The sequence below is a fragment of the Carassius carassius genome, chromosome 27 (genome assembly GCF_963082965.1).
Source record: "Carassius carassius chromosome 27, fCarCar2.1, whole genome shotgun sequence".
In the NCBI taxonomy this organism is placed as follows: domain Eukaryota; kingdom Metazoa; phylum Chordata; class Actinopteri; order Cypriniformes; family Cyprinidae; genus Carassius; species Carassius carassius.
In genome coordinates, this window is record NC_081781.1 from 19399503 (window position 1) to 19427066 (window position 27564).

General features: G+C 36.9%; 1 protein-coding gene across 2 annotated transcripts in view; it reads right to left on the reverse strand.

Moving 5' to 3' along the window:
* Positions 1 to 2104: 2104 nt before the first annotated feature.
* Positions 2105 to 27564, reverse strand: part of LOC132106947 (adenylate cyclase type 1-like) — a 48979-nt gene continuing 23519 nt past the window's right edge. The window contains exons 5-20 of one of the 2 annotated variants that reach the window (XM_059513056.1): positions 26237 to 26364; positions 24027 to 24185; positions 23788 to 23929; positions 22645 to 22800; positions 20340 to 20534; positions 18125 to 18222; positions 17884 to 17968; positions 14960 to 15049; positions 14537 to 14790; positions 14136 to 14262; positions 12576 to 12692; positions 10183 to 10329; positions 9959 to 10057; positions 7741 to 7855; positions 5063 to 5187; positions 2105 to 4979 (exon numbers count right to left, since the gene is read on the reverse strand). In XM_059513056.1, the coding sequence (XP_059369039.1) occupies positions 4677 to 4979; positions 5063 to 5187; positions 7741 to 7855; positions 9959 to 10057; positions 10183 to 10329; positions 12576 to 12692; positions 14136 to 14262; positions 14537 to 14790; positions 14960 to 15049; positions 17884 to 17968; positions 18125 to 18222; positions 20340 to 20534; positions 22645 to 22800; positions 23788 to 23929; positions 24027 to 24185; positions 26237 to 26364 (2340 nt within the window). In that variant the 3' untranslated portion in view covers positions 2105 to 4676. Of the gene's footprint in view, positions 4980 to 5062; positions 5188 to 7740; positions 7856 to 9958; positions 10058 to 10182; positions 10330 to 11667; positions 12119 to 12575; positions 12693 to 14135; positions 14263 to 14536; positions 14791 to 14959; positions 15050 to 17883; positions 17969 to 18124; positions 18223 to 20339; positions 20535 to 22644; positions 22801 to 23787; positions 23930 to 24026; positions 24186 to 26236; positions 26365 to 27564 lie in introns of those variants that run through there. The other variant, XM_059513057.1, reaches the window with a different exon arrangement.

Genomic DNA, 27564 nt, shown 5'->3' on the forward strand with positions numbered 1-27564 from the left:
TAAATTCACATCTTGCACACTTCAATGCAATTTAAATGGAACATATACATTCACTTCGAACTTGAATCATGGTATAATATCCTGTATTGTCCTTCGCAGGGCAGTTACGTTCGAATAGAACAAATGTCTGAAGTCATAAGAGAAACATACAAAATGTGTAGAGCAGGGGGTCGTGAGGACTGGAATTGAGAACTGCTGCTCTACACTGCTCAAAACTTGTGTTTGAATCATTATTGACAAATCCTTTGCATATGTAAATGTACTTACAAACTGTGAGTCAGAACAGCCGGCATCATAGTCTTCTCTCCCAGGATCAGGAAACAATCCTCCATAAAATGCACTTCACACATCTGAATATTTGGGGTAAACTGTTCTGGAACAGTGTTGTAAATACAACTTAACCACTGATTTCTAGTTGTGTCCTCTTTTGGAAGATCAAACAAAGTATTTTCGCTTTCACAACGAAATAGCGTCTCCATGACATGGTGCTGGCAGCAACAGCAAGAATCAAAGGTACTTCTTCTTTCTTTGCATGAACATCTGGGTGGCGTTATGCAAATCTTCCCACATCATGACGTAGACATGTGGGGGCATGTTTAAATGAGGCATTTTAGGAGAGCGGGGATGAGTCTTAACTTTTATTAAGAATATCTATTTGGATATTTGGAGATTTTATATATCTAATATCTAATATCTATTTCTAACTTTACAGATCTTTTCTATGCACCCAGAGCTTGGAACACTCCAAATGGAAAGGAAAACATGATTTGATGAATATATGGGTCAAATATGACCCTGCAAAGACAGCAATGTAATTACCATGTTCAAAGCCCAGACTGTTAAGATGTTAATTGTATGTGATATCACTGGTTCAACTGTAATTTTATGAAGCTACGAGAATATTTTTTCAAATAGTCAAAAACTATTTAAAAATCTATGTCAGAATGCCAGTTCCTGCATCAGCAGTACAACATGCATGCATGCTGATACTCTCATGGGCTACCTTTCTGGGCTTCGAATTTAATTTGTGTTCTGAAAATGAAAGAAGGTTTTACGAGTTTAGAACAACATGAGAGTGAGTAATTAATGACTGAATTTTTATTTTGAGTGAACTACCCCTTTAAAGTGGAATTAATTTTGCAGTCATAGAGTATGAAGTCTATTTAAACTCCTATTTAAATGTTGTTGGGTAGGGAAGGATGGTTTATACTACAACATAAAGGCCCTACATTGCAGGTTAATGTCAATTTGACACTATATTTTTAAGACTGACAATTTGACCCCAGCAGGCCATAATAATCAGTAAATATGGCGATGATCATGGGTAATGCTGAAAGGTCCATCCATCCTAACACCCTGATATGATTGTGCATATGTACGTTTTCTTTCATAAATAACATTTGCAAGACGTTTCCGGCAGTACGATGTGTCACATCCTATCTATTTGCTGCTTACACATGCCAGCCTGATAAGACTTCTTTGTTTTCCCCTGTTCCCCAAAATGCTTTGGAACGGGCACATCCTGTATATGAAAAAATGCAGTTCCCGGTCGGAAAGCTGTGGAAGTATGCAGAAAAGAGTACTGGGACAATAGGCCGGATCTATGGCAGTTCCTAAAGCCTCGATGTTCTGAAGCACTTCTGTTTATTTCACACATTAATCTAATGCAAATAGCCAGGCAGGAACAAACAGTCTTTTGTGGGAGAGGAAACTGGTTCATAAACTCAACTCAACTCAACAAAACAATAAATAAATAAATTAAATATGAAGACATTGACTTATTTGGAAGAGGAAGCATTTCCATCAGTTTCTTTAAGATAAAATAAATGAAAATATAATTAAATTCGATTTATATATATATATATATATAAATTTTCTAGTCTAGTCTCAAGTCAACAAAATCAAATAAAATATTCACATGAGAGGGTCTGAATCTTCCTTGTTTGTCCCATTTATTTTTCTTTAGTTATACAATGTCAGAACTCCCAGGTCATTCACTCTCACAATCAGTCCATAGACTGACGTCTCCTTATTCAAGGTCAAGGCCACGGCCATGACAACACAACAATTGCAAAGATAACACAGAATCCCCATGTCATCTCTCATTGTTATTTTATTCCCGAACAGTGCAAACACAGGTATAAAAGTGCAAACACAGGTATTTCATCTCAATATGAAATTTACATTCACATAGAACCATCGCAATAAATACATTGCAACCCCAAAAATAGCACAAATATTACAAATCATCAATAAAATACTCTTTTCGTTTACTCTACAATATATTTAATACGTACAATAATTTTGACCCGTATCAAATATGAAAATATCTAATCGACATGAAAATCTATTCTATGATTTTACTGTGCACACTTTATGTATTAATAAAGTTAATATATCATTAATGTTTATAACAGCAGTAAGTTAGGCCACTTTAGTCAAAATAGATCATATTAAGCCATATCAAATAGAACCATTTAGCTGTTTGGCTACATTTGTTGGATCATAGAATCTGAAATATTCAGTGATACGATAAGCATTTTGGCATTTGGCATTCATATTCATTAAAGAAAAAACAAAAAAAATCTATTTATATGAAACTCGAATGAACAGCTCCTTACTTTACGTTAATAAATATGCAAAATTCCGTACATGGCAAATGAAGCTAAATGCAGCGAAAAATAGAATCGAAGAGAGCATTCCTGATTACGTAGCTTAACATGTATTAAACGTCGAAAAATATAAAGGAATAGCCCATTTGCGAGTCGGTATTGAGCCCCATGTGGTTCAATCAGTCCATATGAGAGTTAAGTTCGAAACGGAACCGAATGCACACAATGTTGCAAAGTTGCGCTAGAAAAGAACACCGTTTGAAATGTTGGTAACCGTATGTGTTGGCACATATTCAAAGAAATACACTTTCTCCAACAGACCCTGGATAAAAAGGCAGTCACTTCAAGAGCTTGACAAGGCGCCAATGCTACAAAACTCCCAGAAAGCTTTGCCCACAGCACCACACACGGACCAGGTAAGAAGATACACCTTCAGATAATGAAGAAAAAGATGGTTCGTTTCATCAAGGCCATTATTATGGGCTCATGCAGTGCTACTAAAGCATGTTTCGCAACATGTCTTCAACACTTGTCACCCTCAGTTGTGTTTTTGCAATAGGCATGCATTAGAGACACAAATCAGTAATCAAATAGAGCGACGTGACAGAATTACGGCATGCTGAAAGGGACATGCAGAACGGCATGCTTGAAGCCAAACTTCTTTCGCTAGGCATCATGGGAAATCTATCAAAGATACAGTAATAGCACAGAAAAAAAAAAACTAAAGATCATTCTGAAATCTGAAATGAGGCTTGTGAGGCTTTCCAAACCAAGAGCAGGTTTGAGACGTTCACATGCTCTGAAACAGATGCACTAAAATCCAGATGTTTAACCTAAGATCTAGAGAGTACATGACACATCCAGCACTAAAATATCATGCATGTTCAACCGTGTGGGAAAGATCGTTCTGCAAGCACAGTGAGAGATGCTACCTTTGATAGGAGAATCTGAAAGCGAAGTGCCACCACCGACAAAATAGATGTGGAATAAATGTATATTAAGCCATTTGATTACATACTGGAAGCCAATTTGGTTGCTTTTTGTGAATAGTATTATCGGTGACAGCCTTGATTGTGCTGGCTTCTCAATTGTACTGGTATTTCACATCACTGACGCTTAAATGCAATGGGATCGCTTGTCGTGTTATTACTGGAAAGGATATCCCAGAGGGCAAAGGGCAGCAGCAAGTGCATACAGATGTTTTGTGCAAGCACCAAGTGCGTACACACATCACATAACAGGAAAACTGTGCTGAATCAACCCACACAAAGTTAAACATTTACCCACGTCACAGACTCGACCGAGTTTCTGTAAATGATTACAAAACAGGATTGCGTTAACATTCGCTAGTAAATCATTGCAGTCTCTGATTCACTGCGGTTGTTTAGTATTTCTGCCTCTCTCTCTGCAACCGCAGACGAGTGCTTGAAAGCCGAAGAGCTGGGAATAACTTTGCTATCAGGTCTGTAAAACCCGTGACGTGTTCTTCATGTAAACAATTTATCCAACGCAGATCTCAATATGAGCAACCAGCTTTTCTTTTGTCTCGGTGGGAAAAACCCGACATGTGTTCCGTCGTCTCAGAAACTGTCCTGACTCAGTCTCGTACAAAATACAGCGCTGTTTTAAAATGAAATGTTTGGTCCTCACCATTCACATGTTCAAAATATTCACCACCGTGGCATCTCTTGACATTTTTAGATGCAAGATAACACAGACAGACACACACACACACTCACACACGGTGGGTACTTGTCTCCTCGGCTGGTGTGAAGCTGCTTTTTGCAGTAGATCGCATGCTCCCATTTAGGAGACCCTGATATCCTGTTTGTCGGGGAAGACTCATTAAAACACATGCATACGTGGACACAGAAAGACATACTTGCTTATTATGTACTTGCGTAAAGGGGGAGGAGCTTTCTTGGTTTGGCACGTTTGAATGTGCAAAGACTGTCTCGTCTCTCCTCATTTTTCATCTCGCTCCTACCTTATGCTCGGTTTCCCTCCCTGCCTCTGATTTAATAATGCATCAATTGATCACCGTAGAGCCCGTCTCCTTGTCGATCACACCTCCATGTCAACGGACACAGAGGGAAGGTACAGAATGCTGTTGTTTGGGGTGCTAATGTGCCCTACAGTGTGACTTTTCACCCCATAGCTGCTGACAGCGGGCGCTGATCCCAGTTTGGTCCGGATGCAAGGGCTCGACCCACACTCAGGGATCTTGGATTGTGTGTGCTGTGCGCCTTGCATGGTTCGGCCTTCCAGAAAGTAGGTGAGCATTTGACCTTTGCCCTTCACACTGACCTGGCCACGACACTGGAAGTGATAATAACCGGAGAGTAGGCGGAAGACGTCCTCGGTCACCTGGGAAGAAGAGGCCAATGAAGTCAGATTTGTTTGTTTGAGTGGTGTGCTGGATTGTTTAAATGATGGTTTATTTGTTTTACCTGTATTTTTCCCTGAACTCCAGTGCTGTCCATTCTGCTGGCAACGTTGACTGTGTTTCCCCAAATGTCGTACTGAGGCCTGCGAGCCCCGATTACACCAGCAACTACTGGACCCACGTTGATACCTGATCAATGATCAACAAAAATAAGTAATCAGATTTAATGTCCTTTTATCTGCCATTTTTACATGTAAAACAAATTTTGTTAAAAAATTAGGGTTGGTAAGATTTTTTTAATTTTTAATTGTGATTTTTATTGCTTCTATATATTACATAGTGTGTTTGCGTGTGTGTGTGTGTGTGTGTGTGTGTGTGTGTGTGTGTGTGTGTGTGTGTGTGTGTGTGTGTGTGTGTGTGTGTGTGTGCGTGTGCGTCTGTGTGTGTGTGTGTGCGTGTGTGTGTGTGTGTGTGTGTGTGTGTGTGTGTGTGTGTGTGTGCGTGTGTGTGTGTGTGTCAAACCAAAATGTATTCAGACACCTTCAACGTTTCTCACGCTATCAGTTTATTTGATACAGTTTAGAAAATGGTAACAAAATATGACAAGAACTCAGAGTTAAACTGTGTCAGAACAAATTCATATTGATAATGTCTGATCGCTTTGATAGAAAAGTATGTAATGAATTAGGCTGAATAGCTGTCAACTGTTAAATTTAAAGAACAGGAACAGAAAAGTACCAGGATGATTGACAAAGTAGTCCATGTGACCTCAGTGGTTCAACCGTAATATTACGAAGTTATGAGAATACTTTTTTGCCCAAAGAAAACAAAAATAATGACTATAATTTATAGTCTCTACTGTGTCACCTGTGGACGCGTGTTCACGACAGTACCATGACGCAAGCATGTGGATCTGACCAAGATCCGGCGTGATGACATTGAACACAAGGCACGGCGTATGTGTTCAATGTCATCATGTATTCTCATAGCTTCGTAACATTACAGTTGAACCACTGATGTCACATGGACTACTTTCATTTTGGTACTTTTCTGTTCCCAGACCGTAGTAGTTCCCTTGCTGTCTATGGGAGGGTCAGAGAGCCCTCAGATTTCATCAAAAATCTCTTACATTTTGTTCCAAAGATTAAAGAAGGTCTTACAGGTTTAGAACAACACGAGAGTGAGCAATTAAGGACAGAAATTTCTTTTTTTAGGTGAACTATCCCTTTAAGTACACAGTTAGATAATAGCAATTTAGGTCAACCAATTGCTAAGAAATATTTAATTTTGTTCAGTCTGTGGTGTAAGAAGGTCACATTAGCAATTAAAAAAACACTTAAGCAAAACATGTTTAGGTCAAAGTGTCTGAATAATTTTTGGTCCCAATGTTTTAGCAATTTTACTGTTAGTTCACTGTTTAAAGAATTTGGGTATATTATGTCACAGTTTACTTAATTTTGCTATCCTCACTTACATAAATTAACTAAAAAATATATTTTATACATAAATATCTTTTCACACTGAGGACAACTTATGGACTCATATGCAACTATTACAGAAGGTTCAAATGCTCACTGATGCTCCAGAAGGAAAAACCATGCATTAAGAGATGGGAGTGAAAACTTTGAATGGAACAGAATGGAGATGTGTATATTTTTCATAATTTGCCTAAATATCATATTTTTTTTATTTAGTACTGGCCTTCAGATGCTACAGAAGATAGTTGCATGTTTTTCAGAAGACAATGCACACACACACACACTACTACAGTAAAATACAGTAAAAAACATAATATTGTGAAATATTTTTACAATTTAAAATAATAATTTCAATTTATATTTTCAAATGTAATATATTCCTGTAATGGTACAGCTGAAATTTCAGCATCATTATTTTAGAGCACGATCCTTCAGAAATCATTCTATGATGATTTGCTGGTAAAGATTCGATTCATATAAGTATCAATGTTGAAGTAGTTCAAAAAATTGTAAATATATATTTTTTAAACTGCTCAATATTTTTGTGGAAACAGTGATTTAATTCACTAAAAACAGGTAGTGTGGCATTGAAAGAGGCCAGTAGTTGTTAAAAAAATAAACAAATACTAATATAAATTGTAGAATTTCATTTTTCATGACCATGTAGCCTTGGTTAAATCAGCAAAAAAAATGTGATTCGGAGGTGGAGAAAGCGATTACATTTTGTCATTAGTATATTGACAAAATTCCTTCTCGTAACTGCAGTTTGAAATTTTGCAAATGTGACTTGTCAAGTGGCTTAAAAATGTAATTACAGATTGATCATTTGGGACAGTTTTACAGGATTGTGCCCTTCTCATTAAAAATGATTTGTAGCAGGAATGTTTTTCTGAGCAGCTCCCTGTGCTAAAGAAAAAATTAATTCTACTCAGCACCTAGAGGCCATCAGAACTGAAGGGATGGATATTGTGTTAACAGCAGGGTACCAGTAGTGAGGTGTTTAAATTCATGACATTTTCTCAAGAAGTGTGTATGTAGTGTACATTGTTCATGCATGTGCGTAACTCTGTGTTTGTTATATGTAATCTGTTCCTTAGAAAACATGTTACACTCAGGACATCCTACTGGATGCGGGATGTCCGGCACAATGTCCACACTTACTGAGGTATTTCCTCCATTTTAACAAAAGCACACACACTCATCTACACAAACTAACACACACAAACAGACATGGTTGACACCTCGCTTTAACAAGGTCACTAACCAACTCGAAGCACAAAATCATTGTAGGACTGGTAGTTGATCGCATCCAGTACATCAAACATCTCGATGGCGAAATCAGCCACTCTGCACAGGTGCTCAGAAATAGACTTCTTTACCTATTCAGAGAGAAAACAGAAAGACATTATTCATGTACCACCACCTCTACATTTGTTCTGAGATGATGGTAATTAACAGAGTAATTGTTGGATTGTTTTATAATCAGAATATGGGAGTATTTCTGCCAAAAAAAACAAAAGTTATGCTATAAACGCAACCATTTGAAGTTTTTGTGAAACACAAAAGAAGATATTTTGAAGAATGTTAATGCTGCTCTTTTTCCCCTTCAAACAACGTATAATAGTGACCTGGAGCTGTCAATCTCCAAAACAGACAAAAAAATCTTCCAAGTTTTCTGAAGTCACATGACAGCTTTGTGTCGAAACAGACTGTTACAGTTACTCTCTCAAAATCTTGACCTATGCCATAAATTATATCAATCTGGTTATCATGTGTCTGAATATGAGGAAGGTCAAATATGATTTCTGGTCCACTTGCTTTAGGTGCATGGAAAATGGAAGCTTGAACATTCTGAGCATTATTTTTTTTTTTCAATTGAGGAATTTTACAGGTTTAGAGTGAAGTGAGGATGAAATCATTATGAGATATCATAATTTCATATCACTAACACATTCATAATTTTCATATCACTAATCTGAGGGAGAGGTCATCAAAAATTGTCATCATCTACTTACCCTCATGTTGTTCCAAACCTGTATGGCTTATGTAGGAACTTAAAAAACTATATTTTGAGAAATGTCTCTTTATTTATTTATTTTTCAATAGGCAAGGCAAGGCAAGTTTATTTATATAGCACATTTCGTACACAATGGTAATTCAAAGTGCTTTACATAAAAGAAAGTAAAATAGTAATGAAGAAAAATAATAACAAGAATAAAACAAGCCATTTTAAAACTTTTAAAATTATTAAAACTGTACTTATTTAAAATGAATTTAAAACAGTTAGAAAATGATTTTACATAAAATTAAATAAAAAAAAACAGTGAAAATATATATTGCAATCAGTTCGGACATTGCACAGTGCTCATTCAATAAATGCACAGCTAAACAGATGAGTTTTAAGTCTAGATTTAAATGTGACTAGTGTTTTAGCACATCTGATCTCTTCTGGAAGCTGATTCCAACTGCGGGCGGCATAGTAACTAAAGGAGGACTCCCATTGTTTTGTGTGAACCCTTGGTATTTCTAACTGACTCGATCCTAATGATCTGAGTGCTCTGTTAGGTTTATATTCAGTGAGTATATCTGCAATATACAATAAACAAATTCTTCAAGTCAATTGGCTCCGAAATGGTTTGTTTCCCAACATTCTTCAACATACCCTCTTTCTTCATCAGAAGAAAGAAATGCATACAGATTCAGAGCAACATGAGAGTGAGTAAATGATGACAGAATTTTCATTTTCATGTTAACTATCCCTTTAATTAAGCCGTGGGCTGTGTTTATGTTAGTTTTAGGGTGAGGAGAAAATATCATTACCTCGGTATAAAAATCGATGAGAAAAGTCTCCACTATGACAGAAAAACAAACATGCACATGCGTTTGCATTTGATATTAGTTTTGCTTTCAAGGCAGTGGCAGGTTTGAGTGGTGCCATGACATGATTTTCATCTTTCAAGGCCAAATGCAAATACACCCAAACTGAGATTACCTTGAAAATACACACACGCCCGCACACGCGTGCACACACACACACACACGCGCGCGCGCGCACACACACACACACAGTCACACAAACACACACACACAATGATTTCTGCAAGATCATGTGACACTGAATGACTGCAGAAAGTTTAGCTTTGCAACACAAGAATTAATTACATTTTAAAATATATTCCAAAAGAGACCAGTTATTTTACATTTTAATAATAATATTTCACAATATTGCAGATTTTTTACTATTTTTGATCAAATAAATGCTGCCTTAATAGACATAATAATAATAATAACAACAATAATAATAATAATCTTACAAACCCCAAACTTTAGAACAGTGCATTCTCTAAATCTAAGTCTTTTTGCTTCTCAAATAATATATCGTTTTAAAGTTGTTTAGATCATTTTATTGAAAAACATGGCAAAAATTCTGATTTAGAAAAATATTTTTTTGCTGTGTTTGCACACATACACTCTCTGTGTACCTTTGATCCCGCGGTGGGGACGAGGCCGACCGCAGCCATGTAAGTACTCCCAATAGTTTTGATCTTCTCAATGTCTCTGTAGCATTCCTTATCCATAAGCTACAGACATAGAAAGAGAGAGATGATGTGATGGGAGAAATAAATGAAGCCTATGTGGGATTAAGGTAACTTGCACACTGAGCCAAAACATACATATCTCGGGCTGGGAGACTAGAAATTCTCACCGCATCAAAGTCAGCGATGATCTCGTTTAGCAGCCGGAGGCATTCCACACCCATGTTGTTTCCATCCAGCTCAATGTAGAAGTCATTAAAGTTGGGGATTGAGGCGAACAGGACGCCCACCTGAGAGTAAGACTGATAATACAGGTCCTAGAACAGTAGAGCAGGAAAGCAATGAGACCCTCAGGGGACGATACCACTGATCCAGGCTGAGCTGATATATAACAGCAGTTAAAGAAGTTAAGTCTACAGTAATTAGTCACGACATGCATGAATTGGACAAGTTGATTTTGGTCAAAGCAAAACTTGCTTTTGGCATTAAAATGTAGAGTGCATTAGATTGACCCTTCCATCTCAAATCAAAGATTCAACAGCATCACAGTGGTTTATGAGCATATAAAAGGGGTTTTCTTGCTCTTCTGAAATAGAAGGATTTGATTTACTATGTAGACATATCGGCCACGTACACACTGCAAACTTTTGGGAATAACAACCGCATTTAAATACAGAAGTGACTCCCTTTAATTACCATTCTACAGTATATGTATGGAGTATAGGAGTCACTCCCAAAATTATGATTTTGGAAATAACCATAGCAACAATTTGGTGTTTCATGGCTGCAAACAAGAAACATGGCACCAAAAGATTAATAAAACGGTGTTATTTTGTTTTCCAAACTAATATTAGTGTTTACATGCATGTTTGATTTTAGACAGGCTAATTTGTCAATGCAATAATCTGTTTTTTAAGTGTGACATAAATTCTTTCATCTGGCTGAAATCATATACAGAGGTTAGTCATTTTACACTACCATTCAAAGGTTTGGGGTCTGTAGGAGTTTTGATAAGTTAAATTTAATTAAGTCAAAAGTTTATAAAAATAAAAGATAATTATAATAATAATAAAAATACAGCAACAATAACATTGTGAAATATTACACTTTAAAATACCATGTAAAACACTTTTTTATGATAATTAAATACAATTTTAAACAGTTTCTATTCTAATATAATTGAATATATATATATTTTTTGTGGTGCCAAAACCATCAGCCATTTCTTTAGTTTTTTATTTTTAGATTTTGTCATATGACCATTCAGAAATTATCATTCTTATCATTCTAATCATTCTTATTATCAATGTTGAACATTGTGTTGTTTGTGCTTCTTATTTTTTTATTTTTTTTATCTTTGCTTAAAACTGCATTTCAAAGGGTTATTAAAGAGTATAATGCATTCTAATTATTCATAATATGCGTTGTAAAACATTATATCTTGTCATAAGTAATTATAACTTAAAAAAAAAAATGTAATGCATTGTGTAACAATAAATTGATAAGTGTTTGAATGTATAAACTGTGGTTACAATATAAGGTATAATTAATGCATTACAACTACTTTTATAATGCATTTTACATAAAAGCTATAGGTAAAGTTTTACCTTTTTTTCTGGAAACTGTAATACATTTTTCAGGACTCCAGAAACAATTAAAAGCGTTTATTTGAAATATAAATCTTTAGTAAAACTATAAATGTCTTTACTGCCACTTTAAAGCATTCCCTGCTGATTAACAGTATAAATTAATTTCTTGAAAAAAATAAAAATAAATACTGATCCCAAACTTTTGATTGGTAGAAGAGAAAGAAATGGTAATGTAAAATGTTTTGGTGTGAGAAAATATGACTAACATCATAAGAGGACTTCAGAAAACAGTTGTACACTTTTTCCAAGCTATCATTATAGTAAAAGAAAAGATTTTTAACAAGAAAGCATTCCAGTGATGTTTGCATTGCATGTGTACTCCTGCATATGTGTCCAAGATTTTCACTTCCTTATGCCACTGTTTACAATATAATTCCATGCTCAGGAGAGGATGCTTGCTTCAGAGCTGCTGCAACAGATTTCAGGATGTCTGATTGCATCAATCCCTGTGAAGGATCTTGGACAGGAAAAGAGCCGAGCAGCATGTGTTGAGCATGCAGCAAACATAAAAAAAAACAACAAAAAAAAAAAAACCTTTACAAAACACATAACACACATTGATTGTGTTCATGAGGCCTCACAGTGAAGCCTGGCAGTGAGATCACAAAGCCAGACGGAGCAGCTGTGCATTTACACTACACACAATCACAATCTTATCTCATTTGCATGATCAAAAACACAAGCTATCATCAAAGCATCTGCACTGACCTCTTACCTAATTAGCAGCAGGATCGTAACAACATTGCTATGAAGTGGTGACTTTGGAAACTACAACATCTGACAAACCACAACAATCCCCACTTCACTTCATCTTAATGCTATTTGGCTTAGAACTGTGTCAAATTTTTAGAAGTTAATTTGTATCTTGTGTTGTCTTTAAGGCTATTCTTTGTGATCTGTAAATGAAATCTGACCATGTTTCGTGGGTTGGACAGCAGAAAGTGTTGAGCTACATGTGCAGGCAGAAGGTTGAACAGAATCCTCTTATTGTCCAGCTTCACTTTCTCCATGTCATCTCTGTCCTCCTCAGCCTGTGGACAAAACACACAAACTGACATATTAACAATTAACTGTATTCTCATATTAACTGTATCGCCTGTCACTGGATATTTTAAAGGTCAGTAATAAAATAATTTGTGTTCATATTGAATTAAATTCTGAAAATAAAACATCCACTAGAGGGCAATGTTACTGTTGAAATAGCTTGCTATCACAGTGCTGATGATGCTTAAGATATTCCACTATTTATTTTTTTTATTTTATTTTTGAAAATATACACTTCTGCTCAGAACAGAAGTTTGGGGAATTGTTATAAAAGAAATTAATCTTTTATTCAGCATGGTAAAGTCAACACATTAAATTCACAGTATGCTACCAAATATTTTTTATACCAGACAAATGCTTTTCTTATGAACTTCCTAAGAATCTTGGAAAAAATGTACCACAGTTTCCACAAAAATATTAATCAGCATAATTGTTTTCAACATTGATAATAATAAGAAATGTCTCTTGAACACCAAATCAGCATATCAGAATGATTTCTGAAGGACCATTTGAAATTTCCCTTAGAGATGGGGTGAGAAGCTCGGTCACTCGGGAGGAGCTCAGAGTAGAGCCGTTGCTCCTCCACATCGAGAGGAGCCAGCTGAGGTGGCTCGGGCATCTATTTCGGATGCCTCCTGGACGCATATATATATATATGTATACATATATGTATACATATATGTATATATATATATATATATATATATATATATATATATATATATATATATATATATATATATATATTATTTTACAATACTGTTCAGCCTTGGTTCAGCCTTGGTGAGCTGAAGACTTCCATCAAAAACATAAAAATTCTTGCCGACCTCTAACTTTTGAAAATTTGTGTTTGTGTGTGTGTGTGTGTGTTGTGAGTGTTTATTTTATCCTAGGTATTCTACAAATACATTTACATATTTATGTACTTAAACAGTACCCTGCAAATGTACTTTTATTATACTAACCAGATACTGTATACTTAAAGTCTGCTAATTTGGAACAACTTAATTTAGTACTTAATGCACTTTAATTGTGCTGAAGTCCAACTAAAGATATACTGAAGTATATTTGATTGTACTAAAGTGGAACTATTACAATACATTTACATTTACAGGTACATTTAAAGACTGATATTATTTTCAAAATCATATAATCCTCATCAGTGATGACATTACTGCACATTTTAGGCTTAATATTAAGAAATGTGCATTGTGCACAAATAGTACTCCAAATAAAATTTAATTATAATTTTTATGTCAGTAAATCTCAAACAAAATGTCAGGATTTAATGTCAACAGATTACTATACTGAACTATACTTAGTATAAAATAAACATATTTTAAATATATTACTTTTTAATAAGTGATGCATTTATACACACACACACACACACACACAACCTTAATGTTTGCATACACAGGTGCACTCACCTGGGTGGCCCAGAGGTAGTCCAGTCTGAGTTTGAGATCCAGCTGTCTGCAGTGAAGCACCAAAGCTCCAGAAAACAGCAGCATTGCCAGAACAGGGTCATAGCTGTGTGTGTGAAAGAATCCACCTCTACACACACAATCACAATGACACCCATCAGATTATCAGATAAAACAGGGATTCAGCCTTTGGACCGAAAACATTTACTTTTAAATTGGCTCCTGAGTTTCAATAATTTGACAACACATTTACATGTTCTCGGTTATCTGGTGTCAGTTAATGGTGATATTACTTGCAGGTAAACAAAATATTTCTCACAAATCCCAGTTTAGCTAACCCTAAGATAATTAAACAACTATGAACTACAAACACTCCTATAACCTTTGCGTTTAGCTCGACTCACCCTATGGCCTTCCGATAGCTGCTAGTCTCCATGACGACAGTGTGGAGGATGTTGAGAAGGAGAAGCAGGAGGATCTTGGGTAGTGATGACACACGGAGGTAGAGAGCCACAGATAGCGACGCCATCACACATGATAAAAATACATACGGAGTGTATTTGCACACCCCGGAGCCCACGCTGGTCCCGTTGACTGTGACAACTGTCACCATGGAGACATTGGAATTCCCCTCCAGTGACCACGGTACACATTCCACCTGTGTAGTTACAGCAACACAAACACACTCAACATCAGAAAGAAACTAACAGATGAACACTTATATGGAAGTTATATATATATGTTTTGATCAGTGTATATTCTATAACCAAGATCCTCAGTCATACAGTTTTTACTCTCTTCTACTGTACACACACACACACACTCACCACACACCCCTGGGTCACGGAGTACATCAGCAGCACCAAAAACCCACACAGAACCGTTCTGATCTGCAGGGTCAGACAGTCAGGAGAGCACTGAGAACACAAAGATAGGAAAGAGCATTCAGAAAACCTACAGAACAAATGCACACAAACAACTAGTTTGACACTTCCTGAAGAAAATTACTTCCATGATGCTAGAGCTCTGTGGATGGCTGCTAGGCGGAGCTATGCTGTTCTGTATGGTTGCTAAGATGCTATGTGGCTGCTAGGTGGTGCTACCGTGTTCTGTGTGGTTGTTAGGTGCTGCTATAGTGTTCTGGATTGTTGTCAAGGTACTATGTGGCTGCTAGGTGGTGCTAGGTTGCTCTGGGTGGTTGTTAAGGTGTTGCTATGTGGCTGCTAGGTGGAGCTAGGTTGCTCTGGGTGGTTGTTAAGGTGTTGCTATGTGGCTGCTAGGTGGTGCTAGGTTGCTCTGGGTGGTTGTTAAGGTGTTGCTATGTGGCTGCTAGGTGGTGCTAGGTTGCTCTGCGTGGTTGTTAAGGTGTTGCTACAGTATGTGTCTACTATGTGGTGCTATGATGTTCTAGATTGTTGTTAGGTGGTGCTAGATCACTCTGGGTAGTTGTTAAGGTGTTGCTATATGGCTACTATGTGGTGCTAAGGTGTTCTGGATGGTTGTTAGGTGGTGCTTGGCTGGTCTGGATGGTTGTTAGGCTGCTAGGTGGTGCTAGGGTGATCCGGATGGTTGTTAGGTTGTGCTAGATTACTCTGAGTGGTTGTTAAGGTGCTATGTAGCTGCTAGGTGGTTCCACTGTGTTCTGGATGGTTGTTAGGTGCTGCTATAGTGTTCTGGATTGTTGTCAAGGTACTATGTGGCTGCTAGGTGTTGCTAGGTTGCTCTGGGTGGTTGTTAAGGTGTTTCTTTGTGGCTGCTAGGTGGTGCTAGGTTGCTCTGGGTGGTTGGTAAGGTGTTGCTATGTGGCTGCTAGTAGGTGGTAGGTTGCTCTGGGTGGTTGTTAAGGTGTTGCTATGTGGCTGCTAGGTGGTGCTAGGTTGCTCTGGATGGTTGTTAAGGTGTTGCTACAGTATGTGTCTACTATGTGGTGCTAAGGTGTTCTGGATGGTTGTTAGGCTGCTAGGTGGCTGCTAGGTGGTGCTAGGGTGATCCGGATGGTTGTTAGGTGGTGCTAGGTTGCTCTGAGTGGTTGTTAAGGTGCTATGTAGCTACTAGGTGGTGCCACTGTGTTCTGGATGGTTGTTGGGTGCTGCTAGGTTGCATTGGGTGATTATTTGGTGATAGCAGGGAATTCTGGGTGGTAGCTAGATGGTGCTAGGGTGTTCTCGGTGGTTGTAAGGTGGTCCTAGGTTGCTCTAGATGATTGTTAAGTGATGGCAGGGCATTCTTGGGGGTAAAGTTTCTGCAGTGTTGATCTGGTTTGTTGCCTAGGTGGTGCTATGCTGCTCTGGATGGTTGCTACAGTGTTACTATTTTGCTGTTAGGGTGCCCTGAGAAGTTGTGAGGTTATGGCAGGGCTGTCTGTGTGGATACTAGGTGCCACTGTCGTGTTCTTAGTACTGTAGATACTAATTGGCTGCTACTTGCTAGGTTATTTGTAGGGTGTTCTGAATATTTAGGTGGTGCTAAATTGACAGGTGGTTGCTATGGTGTTGTTATGTGGCTCCTGAGTTGTTGTTAAGTGATGGCAAGGGGATACTAGGTGGTTGCTAAGTGGTTTTAGGGAGTTATTTGAAGTTACTAGGATATATGTAGGGTGTTAGGGATGTTTTTTAGGTGGTGCTAAGGTGTTCTGGATGGTTCTGTTCAGAGAAGGCTTGATGTTCTGGATGGTTGCTAGGGTACTCTGGCTAATTCTAAGGGTATTGCTATGTGGTTGCTTCAGTGTTGCTAGAGTGTTGTGAATGGTCCCTAAGTGATGGCAAGGTGCTCTTTGTGGTTGTTGATGTGTTTCTACGTAATTGCTAAAATGTTGCACAGGTGATCTGAATAGTTGCTAAGATACTCTCAGGAGTATTAGGGTGTTTCTGTGTGATGGCTTTGATGTTTCCAGGGTATTGTGGATGGTTCCAATGTGGCGCAAAGGAGCCCTGGGTGGTTGTAAGGGTGTTGCTATGTGGTTGCTTTGATGTTGCTAGAATGGTTCCGAGGTGGTGCTAAGGAGCTCTGGGTGGTTGTTGGGGTGTTTCTGTTTGATTGCTACAGTGTTGCTAGGGTAATCTAGATAGTTGCTAGGGTATTTATAGGCTGTTTTGGATGGTTGCTAGGGAACTCTAGGTGGTAGTTAGGGTGTTGCTATATGGTTGCTTTGATATTGCTAGGATGTTCTGAATGGTTCCAATGTGGTATTAAGGAGCTCTGGGAAGTTGTTAAGGTGTTTCTATGTGGTTGCTGGGGTGTTGGGGTGATCTAGATAGTTGCATATCATTCAAATTTAATGAGCAGGGCATGGGACAAAGCAAAATAACACACATTTTCTTACACAAAACTAAAAATAAAATATAGAGAATGTATCTAAAGAGCCAGGTTTTCCTTTTGTTATGAATATAAAAACTTAGCCTAATATTACACACCCTTTCATAGTAATTTTTATGTTAAGTTATCATGGGAAATTAGTTATTTATGTACAGGACACCATAAGGGTGCCTTCAGTGATATTGATCCTTATATTAAAAATTGTCCTGCCACTTCTAAGCTCTATCATTGCATTTGGCAGGTGTTTTTGTTCAACAGTCTAAGAGAAATGAAATAAGGTTAAATCACAGTAAAATCACAGGATAATTTTCATTTTTGGGTGAACTAACCTTTTAAGTGGGGGACAGGTTTAGGGGTATGGGATAGAAAATACAGTTTGTACAGTATAAAAATCATTATGACTATGGAGAGTGCCCAACCTGGAGACCAGTGTTACCTGCACATGAGTGATGTGAAGGTACATCACACTTGCCATGTGGAAACATAAACAGAGAACCAGCAGAATCACAACCAGAAGACCTCTGCAGCAAGAGAAAGAAAGATAAAGAGAGAGGATGTTATATGCATGTATGTTGTATCTGAGCATGTAGAATGTGTGATCAATTTAGTGCATTTGGCAAATAAAGAAAAGCTGTGTTATGTTAATGTGTCAGGTATTGTGTGTGTAATTTACATACTGAGGAATGATGAGAAAATAGACCACTGCAAAAAATGAAGTGAGGACAAGCGAGATAACCACCGCACTGATGAAGGCATCGTCATACACTTGCTGATACTGTGTGACAAAGAGAGACAGAAACAAAAACGAAGCATTAACACATGTTGGACTACACCCCATAAACACAATCAAGACAACAACAAAAAAAAAACAGTCACCCACCCCTTTAAATCTACAGGCATTTTAAAAAGTAGCAAAGATAAACAATGAGACATGGTAAAGTTTCTAAGAAACATAAATATATATATATATATATTGAAACATTTAAATAGTTCAATTCTGAAAAAAATCTATATGTAAAAGTGCCCAAAGTTGCAGAAAGACATTGTGTGTGTTTGTGTAAGCATATGCTTTGTTGTATCTCTTGTAAGTGTCACAAGTAACATGTAGCACAAGTAGCAGTCTGCAGGAGATCAATGCAACACGCTGCTTTGTGCGTCAGCTTCATTAGAGTATAAAAACCACCATCCCTCTCTTTATAAGAACCAGATGCAATGTCATTATACTCCCAGAGAAAGCAGGGAAAGCCACTGTGCTCCTGCACGCACGAGTGTGTATGTGTGTGTGTGTCAGAGAGAGAGAGAGAATATGTCGTGAGTCTGACAGATTTTCCTAAATCATTACTGTTGCCCCCATTCTGTTAGGGTGGGCGGATGTCTTACATGAATCGAAGATGGAAGGGATTGGAGAGGACTGAATATAGGCAAAGAAATAGAGAACAGAGCAATGGAGAGAGCTAGAGAGAAAGGAGAGTGCGAGAGAGATGAGGGGGAGAGAGGATGTTGAAAGTGAGAGGAGACAGGGAGTCACGAAGCTCAACAGAACAATGCGGGGGATGCAGCGTGTGTGTCTGAGGAAATTCTTCAATCCATCTCTCTCACATTTCGCCAAGTCACTCCTGCCAATGCCCTGGATTGGTTACTGCTTTTATTAGGGACACCGGGGCAGGTTGTCACACTTTTCACTTTGCCGGATATTTCGGAGTAGGTTTATTTTGTTCAAGTTTCTGCATAGCCATACACAATCATTCAAAAGTTTGGGGTCAGTATGATTTTTTTTTTTTTTTAGTCTGAAAGGAGTCTTAAAGACATTTATAGTGTTACAAAAGATTTCTAACTCAAATAAATGCTGTTCACTCAGCAAAGAATCCTAAAAAATGGGTCACAGTTTACATAGAAATATGAAGCAGCACAAGTGTTTTCAACATCGATAATAATAAATGTGACCCTGGACCACAAAACCAGTCTTAAGTGTCTTTTTTTTTAAATTGAGATTTATACATATCTTCTGAAATCTGTATAAATAAGCTTTCCATTGATGTATGGTTTATTAGGATCTGACAATATTTTGCCAATATACAACTATTTGAAAATCTGGAACCCCTAAACCATCTCGATTGGGTTCAGGTCCGGTGACTGTGGAGGCCAGGTCATCTGGCGCAGCACCCCATCACTCTCCTTCTTGGTCAAATAGCCCTTGATGCCTTCAGTGTTACTCTACAATTTTCATAGTCATGAAAATAAAGAAAACTCTTTGAATGAGAAGGTGTGTCCAAACTTTTGGTCTGTACTGTATATATATATATATATATATATATATATATATATATATATATATATATATATATATGTTATACTGTTACATTACAATAATTCACAATATTACAGTTTTTATCGTATTTTTATCAAATAAATGCAGGCTTGGTTAGCATTACGGACTACATTGAAACACATAAAAATAAAAAGTAAAAGACTCCAGAATTTGACCAATAGTGGGACATGTTGTTACACCATATGGGGTAAGTTGTCACAATTCAACTTGCCATTAAACATTGTATTGTTGACATTTTAAACAGTAAAACATTTAAATAACAAACGGAAGAAAAACAAATCATGGCACAGCAAAAAAAAGAAAAAAAATTCTAAAAGGCAACTTTGGCCAGCAAACATTTCAGTTAAAAATTATTTCAATAAATGTATGACATTTAAAACCAGACATTAAACTCTGTGGGTCAGATGTATGTCTTTGTGGTTTTATGCTGTTTACTCATTTTCCCATCAACTGTAGCAAGAAATCATTCTATTTTAAAAGGTTCAATCCCTCTCTGACAACTGTCCCAAAGTGACAACCCTCTCACCTACATGTTTACCCATCATACATCTGTGTGTACTCACTCTCTGCTCTCTCTTACTGCTCCTGTATGTGAGGGTAATGAAGTTGAGGTCTGTCGTCTCTGACTCTGTCTGTCGTGCTTCTATCAGACGGCCGATGTAACGGTTCACTCTGGTCCCGGGAGAGTTCTGCACCATGCCTGCTGAAAATGACGTCCGATTCCGCAGCTTCTCAGAAGCTGTTCGTAGCGCACGTCTCTGGAAACACAGGGGAACTTTACACTGAATTACAATATTGCAGATTCTAAATTTGAAAATTTAAGTTTAGATACAAATAACTTCCAGTTCAACTGAAATTACTGTAGGATTTTTTGTAAATAGTGAAAAAAGTAAAAAAAAAATAATAATAATTTTGGTTTGTTCTATATGCAAAGCTACGATATGACTTCAAAAGATTTCAAATATATTGCAAGAAATCATATGGACCTCTTTTATGGCGCTCTTTTGAGTTTGACTGAGTTAACATTACAAAATGACTTTATTTGTGTGCATACAGCTTTACAATGACATGAAGATGAGTGCGTGATTACAAAAGATAATTTTATGGTAAACTACCCCATTACAGTTAGGTAAAAAGAAAGAACAGCACACTCACGTGTACTTTTAAACTCATCTACACACATCAACAGTACATGGTGACAGATGGGTGTTCAACACATCTCAGCATATTTTCTCACACATGCAGTGGTGATAAGATCTTTAATTATGCAGTGATACAAGTCAAAACACACACACACGCACACACACACACACACACACACACACACACAGAGAGTCAGACATGATGAGAACAGTAAATCTGCAGTAGTGATTGGATCTGTGTGCAATCATCCACTCATCTGAAGGAGTGGCATTAGAGAGTGCACTGGATTAACACAGTGAATGTGATTTGTGTGGGTGTGAAATGTGACTTTGGGTGATTTGGGGATCTTGGATTAATAAATGAAGGAGGATTTAAAAAAAAAACAGCAATCACAGTATACAGTATCATCAGCAATGGAACTTTTCGATGACTGGTTGTGACATCATGACATGGTGATGTCTTACTTCATAAATATTAATTGGGTTATCAATACTCATGAGCCGAACCTTTGACAGTTTGGCTTTTGTGGAGATACACTTGACTACATTACGGCAGATCATTTTGATATGCTACTTCGATTGAACATCAGACCGCAACTGACTTAAACTGAAACCAGAGTGGTTTTATGCTTAAATCTGTTTATGTTTATGTTTATGTCAAAATGAAACCCAATGACTTTCAAAGCCAGGTTTAATATACACTTAAATATAAATATTTCGGTAACACTTTAGAATAAGGTTCCATTAGTTAATATTAGTCAATGTTTTAATTAACAAGAACAAACAATGAACAATACATTTATTAATCTATTTATTAATCTTTGTTAATGTTAGTTAATGAAAATACAGTTTTCATTGTTAGTTGATGTTAATTCACAGTGCATTAACTAATGTTAACAAGCACAACTTTTGCATTAGTAAATGATGAAATTAACATTAACTAAGATTAATACTGTAAATGCTGTAGAAGGTTTATTCTTGCTTAGTCCATGTTAACTAAAGGAGTTAACTAACATTAACTAATGGAACTTTATTCTAAAGTGTTACCAATATTTCTTAATATTCATTAGCGTTTTGTTTTACTGTATAAGTAAATACAGTATGAGTTCAGCCAATCGCAGTCATTTGTATGACCAAACTATTACCTTCATTCATTTTGCCGGTTTCGATGCAGGGATTTTGTGGGTCAGTGGGTAGATGTTTGGTTCAGACATCTGTATATTCTCTTTTTATAAATAGCTAACTCTCTGAAATAATATCTGATGTTACAATTGTAAGGCTAGAATACACTACGTGACTTAAAAAGAATTTAAAACACAAGGCATCATACACTTGTGTTGTTCTGAACACAACAAACTCACACAGAAACGTTGCTGGGAGACACATGACAAATGAAAACAATGTGTTTTAAAATTGTCTCAAAATCTCAAACATGTTTATTATCCTCTTAGCTAAAAATTGGAGTCTGTGACTATCTTACACTGTGCAATTTTTGTGAAATCTGTCAATTCCAACTGTCCAAAATCTGCAGGTTGGCTTGTCCAGACTGCAAATCAAGGCAACAAATTTTGGACAAAGGCTGTGTAGTGTTTTCCTGATATTCCGGATGTTAAAACAATTTTAACCAACTAGAAAGCTATTTAATATCAGTCAACTATGTTTATTTGATGTGAAAAAAATGGCAGGCCATTGCCACCCCTGGTCCTCCTTGTTAATAATCCCGCACCTTGTCATCATCCTCACATGTCATGACGTTGGAGAAAGGGATCTCAGCCTTGAACATCTTTCTGCAGTGCATGAGCTGCACCAGCAGGTAACAGACGGTCTTAAACTTCATCCTTTTCGCTGGCTTTATGTCTGATAGGATCAGCCCAGGAAAAATCTGCAGAGAGAGAGAAAAAGAGGGGGTGGGAAGAAATGTGGAATGAGGAAAGAGAAGAGATTAACTGAATGTGAGAAAATGGCTGCAGTGACTGTTGGCTGAAAAAAAAGAAGAGGCTTAAAAAAGTTATATAAAGAAGACGCTTCTAATCCATTTGTAAAGCACTCCAGATAGACTAGGCTTTTGATTGTGCATGTGTGAATCAGTTTATTGCATTGCACTTATCTCTCAGATCTGGAAGATACAGTTTGGCAACTCAAACCTTTAACAGAAATAGACATCTTATGGATGTTCAGGTTATCAGACCTTAGAGAGACTTGATTATCATCAATGTTGAATATAGTTGTGCTGCTTACAATTTTTGTAAAAACCATGATATATAAATTTTTTTCAGGATTGTTTGATGAAACAAATTTCAAAGTTCACAACAAATGTTTGTCCAATTGCATGCTGAGAACTTCTTTAAGAATGAATGCTTCATTTTACTACTATAACTTTAGCAATAAAAATAGCAATAACAAGAAGCAAACAATTCATGGCTGTAATGTAAAAATAGTGTATTGGCTATTGTAAATATAGTCTATTTAGATGCCCCACTTCCTTTTTCAAAATAAAAAATGTCAACAGAGGAAAGAAAGCTGCTCATCAACTGATTTCTGAGGTGCTTTAAAAAAGCCACCTGGTTCAATGGCTCTGTTTTGCTGTCAATAGTTATTAATCAAATGCAGTCATTTTCACAACCAGTAAAATTACCAAATCTTTACTGCCAATGTAGTGATGTAGGAAGAGAAACATAATACTACCCAGTAATATTACTGCTTAAAACATGCTCACTTTTAACAATCCAGTCAAATTCTGGATAAAACCAAGTTTCCCTTTTACTTTATTTACAGTTTCATTTCATTAAAAATAAAAAACACCACATTCCAGAAGTGAAATGCTTTACTATAGTATGGTGTCATGTTGTGTATGATGATGTGTTTGTACCTTCCGTCTGTGTGAGGGCACGATGAAGAAAGTCTCGATTGCATGTTTGCTAAGGAAAGCGTGTCTCTCGTTGCCAAATCCCGGCTCCACCTCGTAATCTCCATTCAGACATTCCAGTGTTGCCTTGGTGATATGAACTTTCCTGTTGGGGGAGGGGCAAACAATCACACTCTCACATTTTTTTGAGAATTCACCTTTCACCTATCTGAATATGTTTTTTAATGTGGTGTGTGACTGACCCAGGCAATCCTCCTGCCTCCATCATGTTGGCCAGTGTCACATCATTGGACCAGACATCATACTGCCACTTGCGGAGCCCCAGAACCCCGCACAGCACACGGCCCGTGTGCAAACCCACACGCATGTTCAGGTCCACCTCTGTCGCTTCCGCAACAGACCTGATTTTATACACATATTCACAAAAAAGGTCAACTTTTCATTTTCGATTCTATATATAAGTGGTCTTTATATTGACACCTACTGGTACATAAGTTTTCCATTTTAGCAATGGGTTCTCCAAACATTTGACACTAATTTACGAATTTAGGTAATATATTTTGACAAATTTAGGTGATCTCAAAATGCTGGCAGCCAATAGAGTTTTTTATAAGCCACCGATAATCTTTGACAGGAATTTTTTTTTCACATAATTTCAAATATCCATCCAATGTGCAATTTATTTGAGTGCTAAATAAATAAACGTTTAAGTAAATTAACTGATTTAAAAGAAAATGTGCAAATATCATGAAATTGTAATTCCAAACCATGGAACTGGAAAGGTCCTTAAAATGTCAGCTATAATCTGCTGTTCAATATCTTATTGTCTAAATATTATTTGAAAATAAAATTTGCTTCTAAACTATAGTGATGTCCAAGCTGTGTACAAACTGTTTTTTTCATTAAGATGTCTGTTTTTTATTTTTATTTTTTTAATTAATTAGTTAAACCTGTTCACAAACCATTTTAAATCATTCATTAGTAGATCAAAAGATTAACAAAAGATTAAAGTGATTTGAACTTTTTAAAAATTGCGATAAAAAGTAGTGACAGATATTCCATACAATGACATAAATTTGAGTGAAAAAAAATGTAGGGCGAGATTTGGTTTTGTTTGTAACATGGAGTCAGAGATGGTCGGATCCATTTGCAGTAGTTTATTATAGAGTGGTCAAACAGGCAGTAAACCAACAACGGCGTCAAGTGTGTAAAGGGGTATCCAAAATCAGTAACAGTACCAGGCAGAGGTCGGGGCAGGCGGCAGAGAATCAAAGGCGGTATACACAATCCAAAATCAGACACAGAAAGAATAAACACTAGGAAACCACTCGGAAATGCTAGACGGGGCTAAACAAGATTTCGCAATCATTGAGAATCCAAACACAGTATATATAGGTGAGTGGTAATGGGGAACACCTGGTGGTGATTAGGCCTAAGCACGGGATTATGGGAAATGGAGTTGGGAATGGAAATGGACACCAAATATAAGAGTCCTGAGTTGAGTGCCCTCTACTGGAGTTCATGGGCACTCCAGCTGATGATCGTGACATTGTTAATCAATTAGGATGAGGGTTATTATAACTAACAATAAAACCATGAAAAACATTCTCATTACTTAAAATATAACATTGACTGAAATAAAATAAAATAAAATAAAATAAAATAATAACATAATAATAACTCAATGACACTAAAAAAACACTAAATGATCAGAGATAGAAAATAAATAGTTTTGACATTTTGATAAAAAGAAATGAAGGTAAAAAAAATGAAATATATGCATTGATGAATCATATACAACAAGTTCTATAGCAAATAGATCTTAAATGTATTTTAAATCACCACATATAATCACCATAACAAACAAAATCACAAACAACAAGAAAGGTCCTAGAAAAATTCATTGGAAAAAAACCTGTGGGAACCCAGTACACCATATTTTCCCATCTAGAAAACTAGAGTCAGGTTTTTTACCTCTTTTTCAAAAGCTCTTTATTCTCTCCACATCGCTCACTATAATGCCCGATCTGATGATTGAAGAGAGAGAGAGCTTTGGCAGGAGGAATTTCTTCTCTGTTTGCAACCAGCACAAAGCAGGAGATCTACACTAATGTGAGATGGAAAGTGTGTGTGTGTGTGTGTGTGTGAGAGAGAGAGAGAGAGAGCGAGAGAGAGAAATGTATTTCTGTGTGAGTGTGAGTTCTGGTCCATGTATGCATGCGTGTGTGTGCATATTCTAGCACCTGTGTGAGGTGATAAGAGACTGCAGCAGTGAAAGCCGCCTTAAAATTCAGAGCAGAGAAATGAATATAGTGGTCTCACACACACTCACACACAAATAAAATCACTCTAGCTTACAAATACAGTCTGTCAGATGATCGTAGCAGCTGCTGCTGCTGTTAAAACAGTGACTGGTGTTAAAACAAAATGAGATTTGGCCACAAACACTCACGTGATGGTGTCGATCATGTCCAGACCCATCTCCACACAGCAGTGAGCGTGGTCTGCTTTGGGCTGGGTCAGGCCGGACACACAGTAATAACAGTCTCCCAAGATCTTAATCCTCCTGCAATGGTTTTCCTGCCAATCAGACGCATCGAAGCATGAAGGGAGTTTTTTTAAGAGACACACAAAGCCAATAAATTGGATATATAGTTGAAAGCAAGTCTGATGATTAATGTCACTTCTCCCCCAGGTTATACAGAATCTGATTTCTTACGTATATACGCAATTTCTGAGTGAATGAAAGAATGATTATAGTACTGCTAAAACAATCTATTACTATTTTTCCATATTTTGACAGCTAATAATTGAGCAGATGAGTGTTTACTTACCTATCTAAATGAAGAAATATTATATATACTTCTATGTTTTTGTGCTTGTCACTTTATTTGGAACTTGAGTTCCAAGTCACAAAATGCCTATAGCAAAAATATGTATTGATAAATAGGTTTACAGTGAATTTTCAATGTGTTAACAATTTTAAAGGCGCAATATGTAATTTTTCTGCTTTAAAAATAGCATATATCACTATATCTATGTTATATATATTTTTTAGTTGTGTACTTACATTATCCCGAAAGTTTCCATGAACTTTCAAATCCAGAGAAAATTATAGTTTAATTAGAAGACACGGCACGTTTCTTTATTTCCGTTTTGTCGCCCGTCTATGGCGTCATATAAACTTTGACCCCTCTAGTTTATCTAACTTCCTGCGGAACCGCCAAATACAAAGGTGAACAGAAGCAAAGACGAGACGAAGAAGAAAAAGTAGTAGCTAGCCTTGATCGAGACTATTATATTTTATATTTATATTGTTTATATTCGTATTTATACCTCAATCAATAACTTAGTTAGGGATCATGATTATGCTTTGCCTGCACGTTCTGTGAAGCGCAGTCAAACGTACGGGTGAAATAAATGACCTGAGAAGGTTTTGGGACAAGAGAACAAACAAGACACGGGTAAATATTGGAGTTGCATTTCCAAAATAGAGAGAGCTTCGTGACAAGCTGAAACTACAGAGAGATGCTTGCATTCTAATAAACAGGTATGCATCCATTCAGCTAACTGTATCTATCCGTATATTTTGTGAAACGATGATGTCTTGTGTAAAACGCAGACGGACTAGCTCTCATGTAGAGTATAATGTAAATCTACATGCGTTCTATATCTAGCTGGATAAAGTAGCTTCAAATGCAGTTCACTATCTTGTTCGATATCATAGTATAAACGTAACGTTAATTATAATTATTAACGAAAGGCAACCATGCTTTTTTT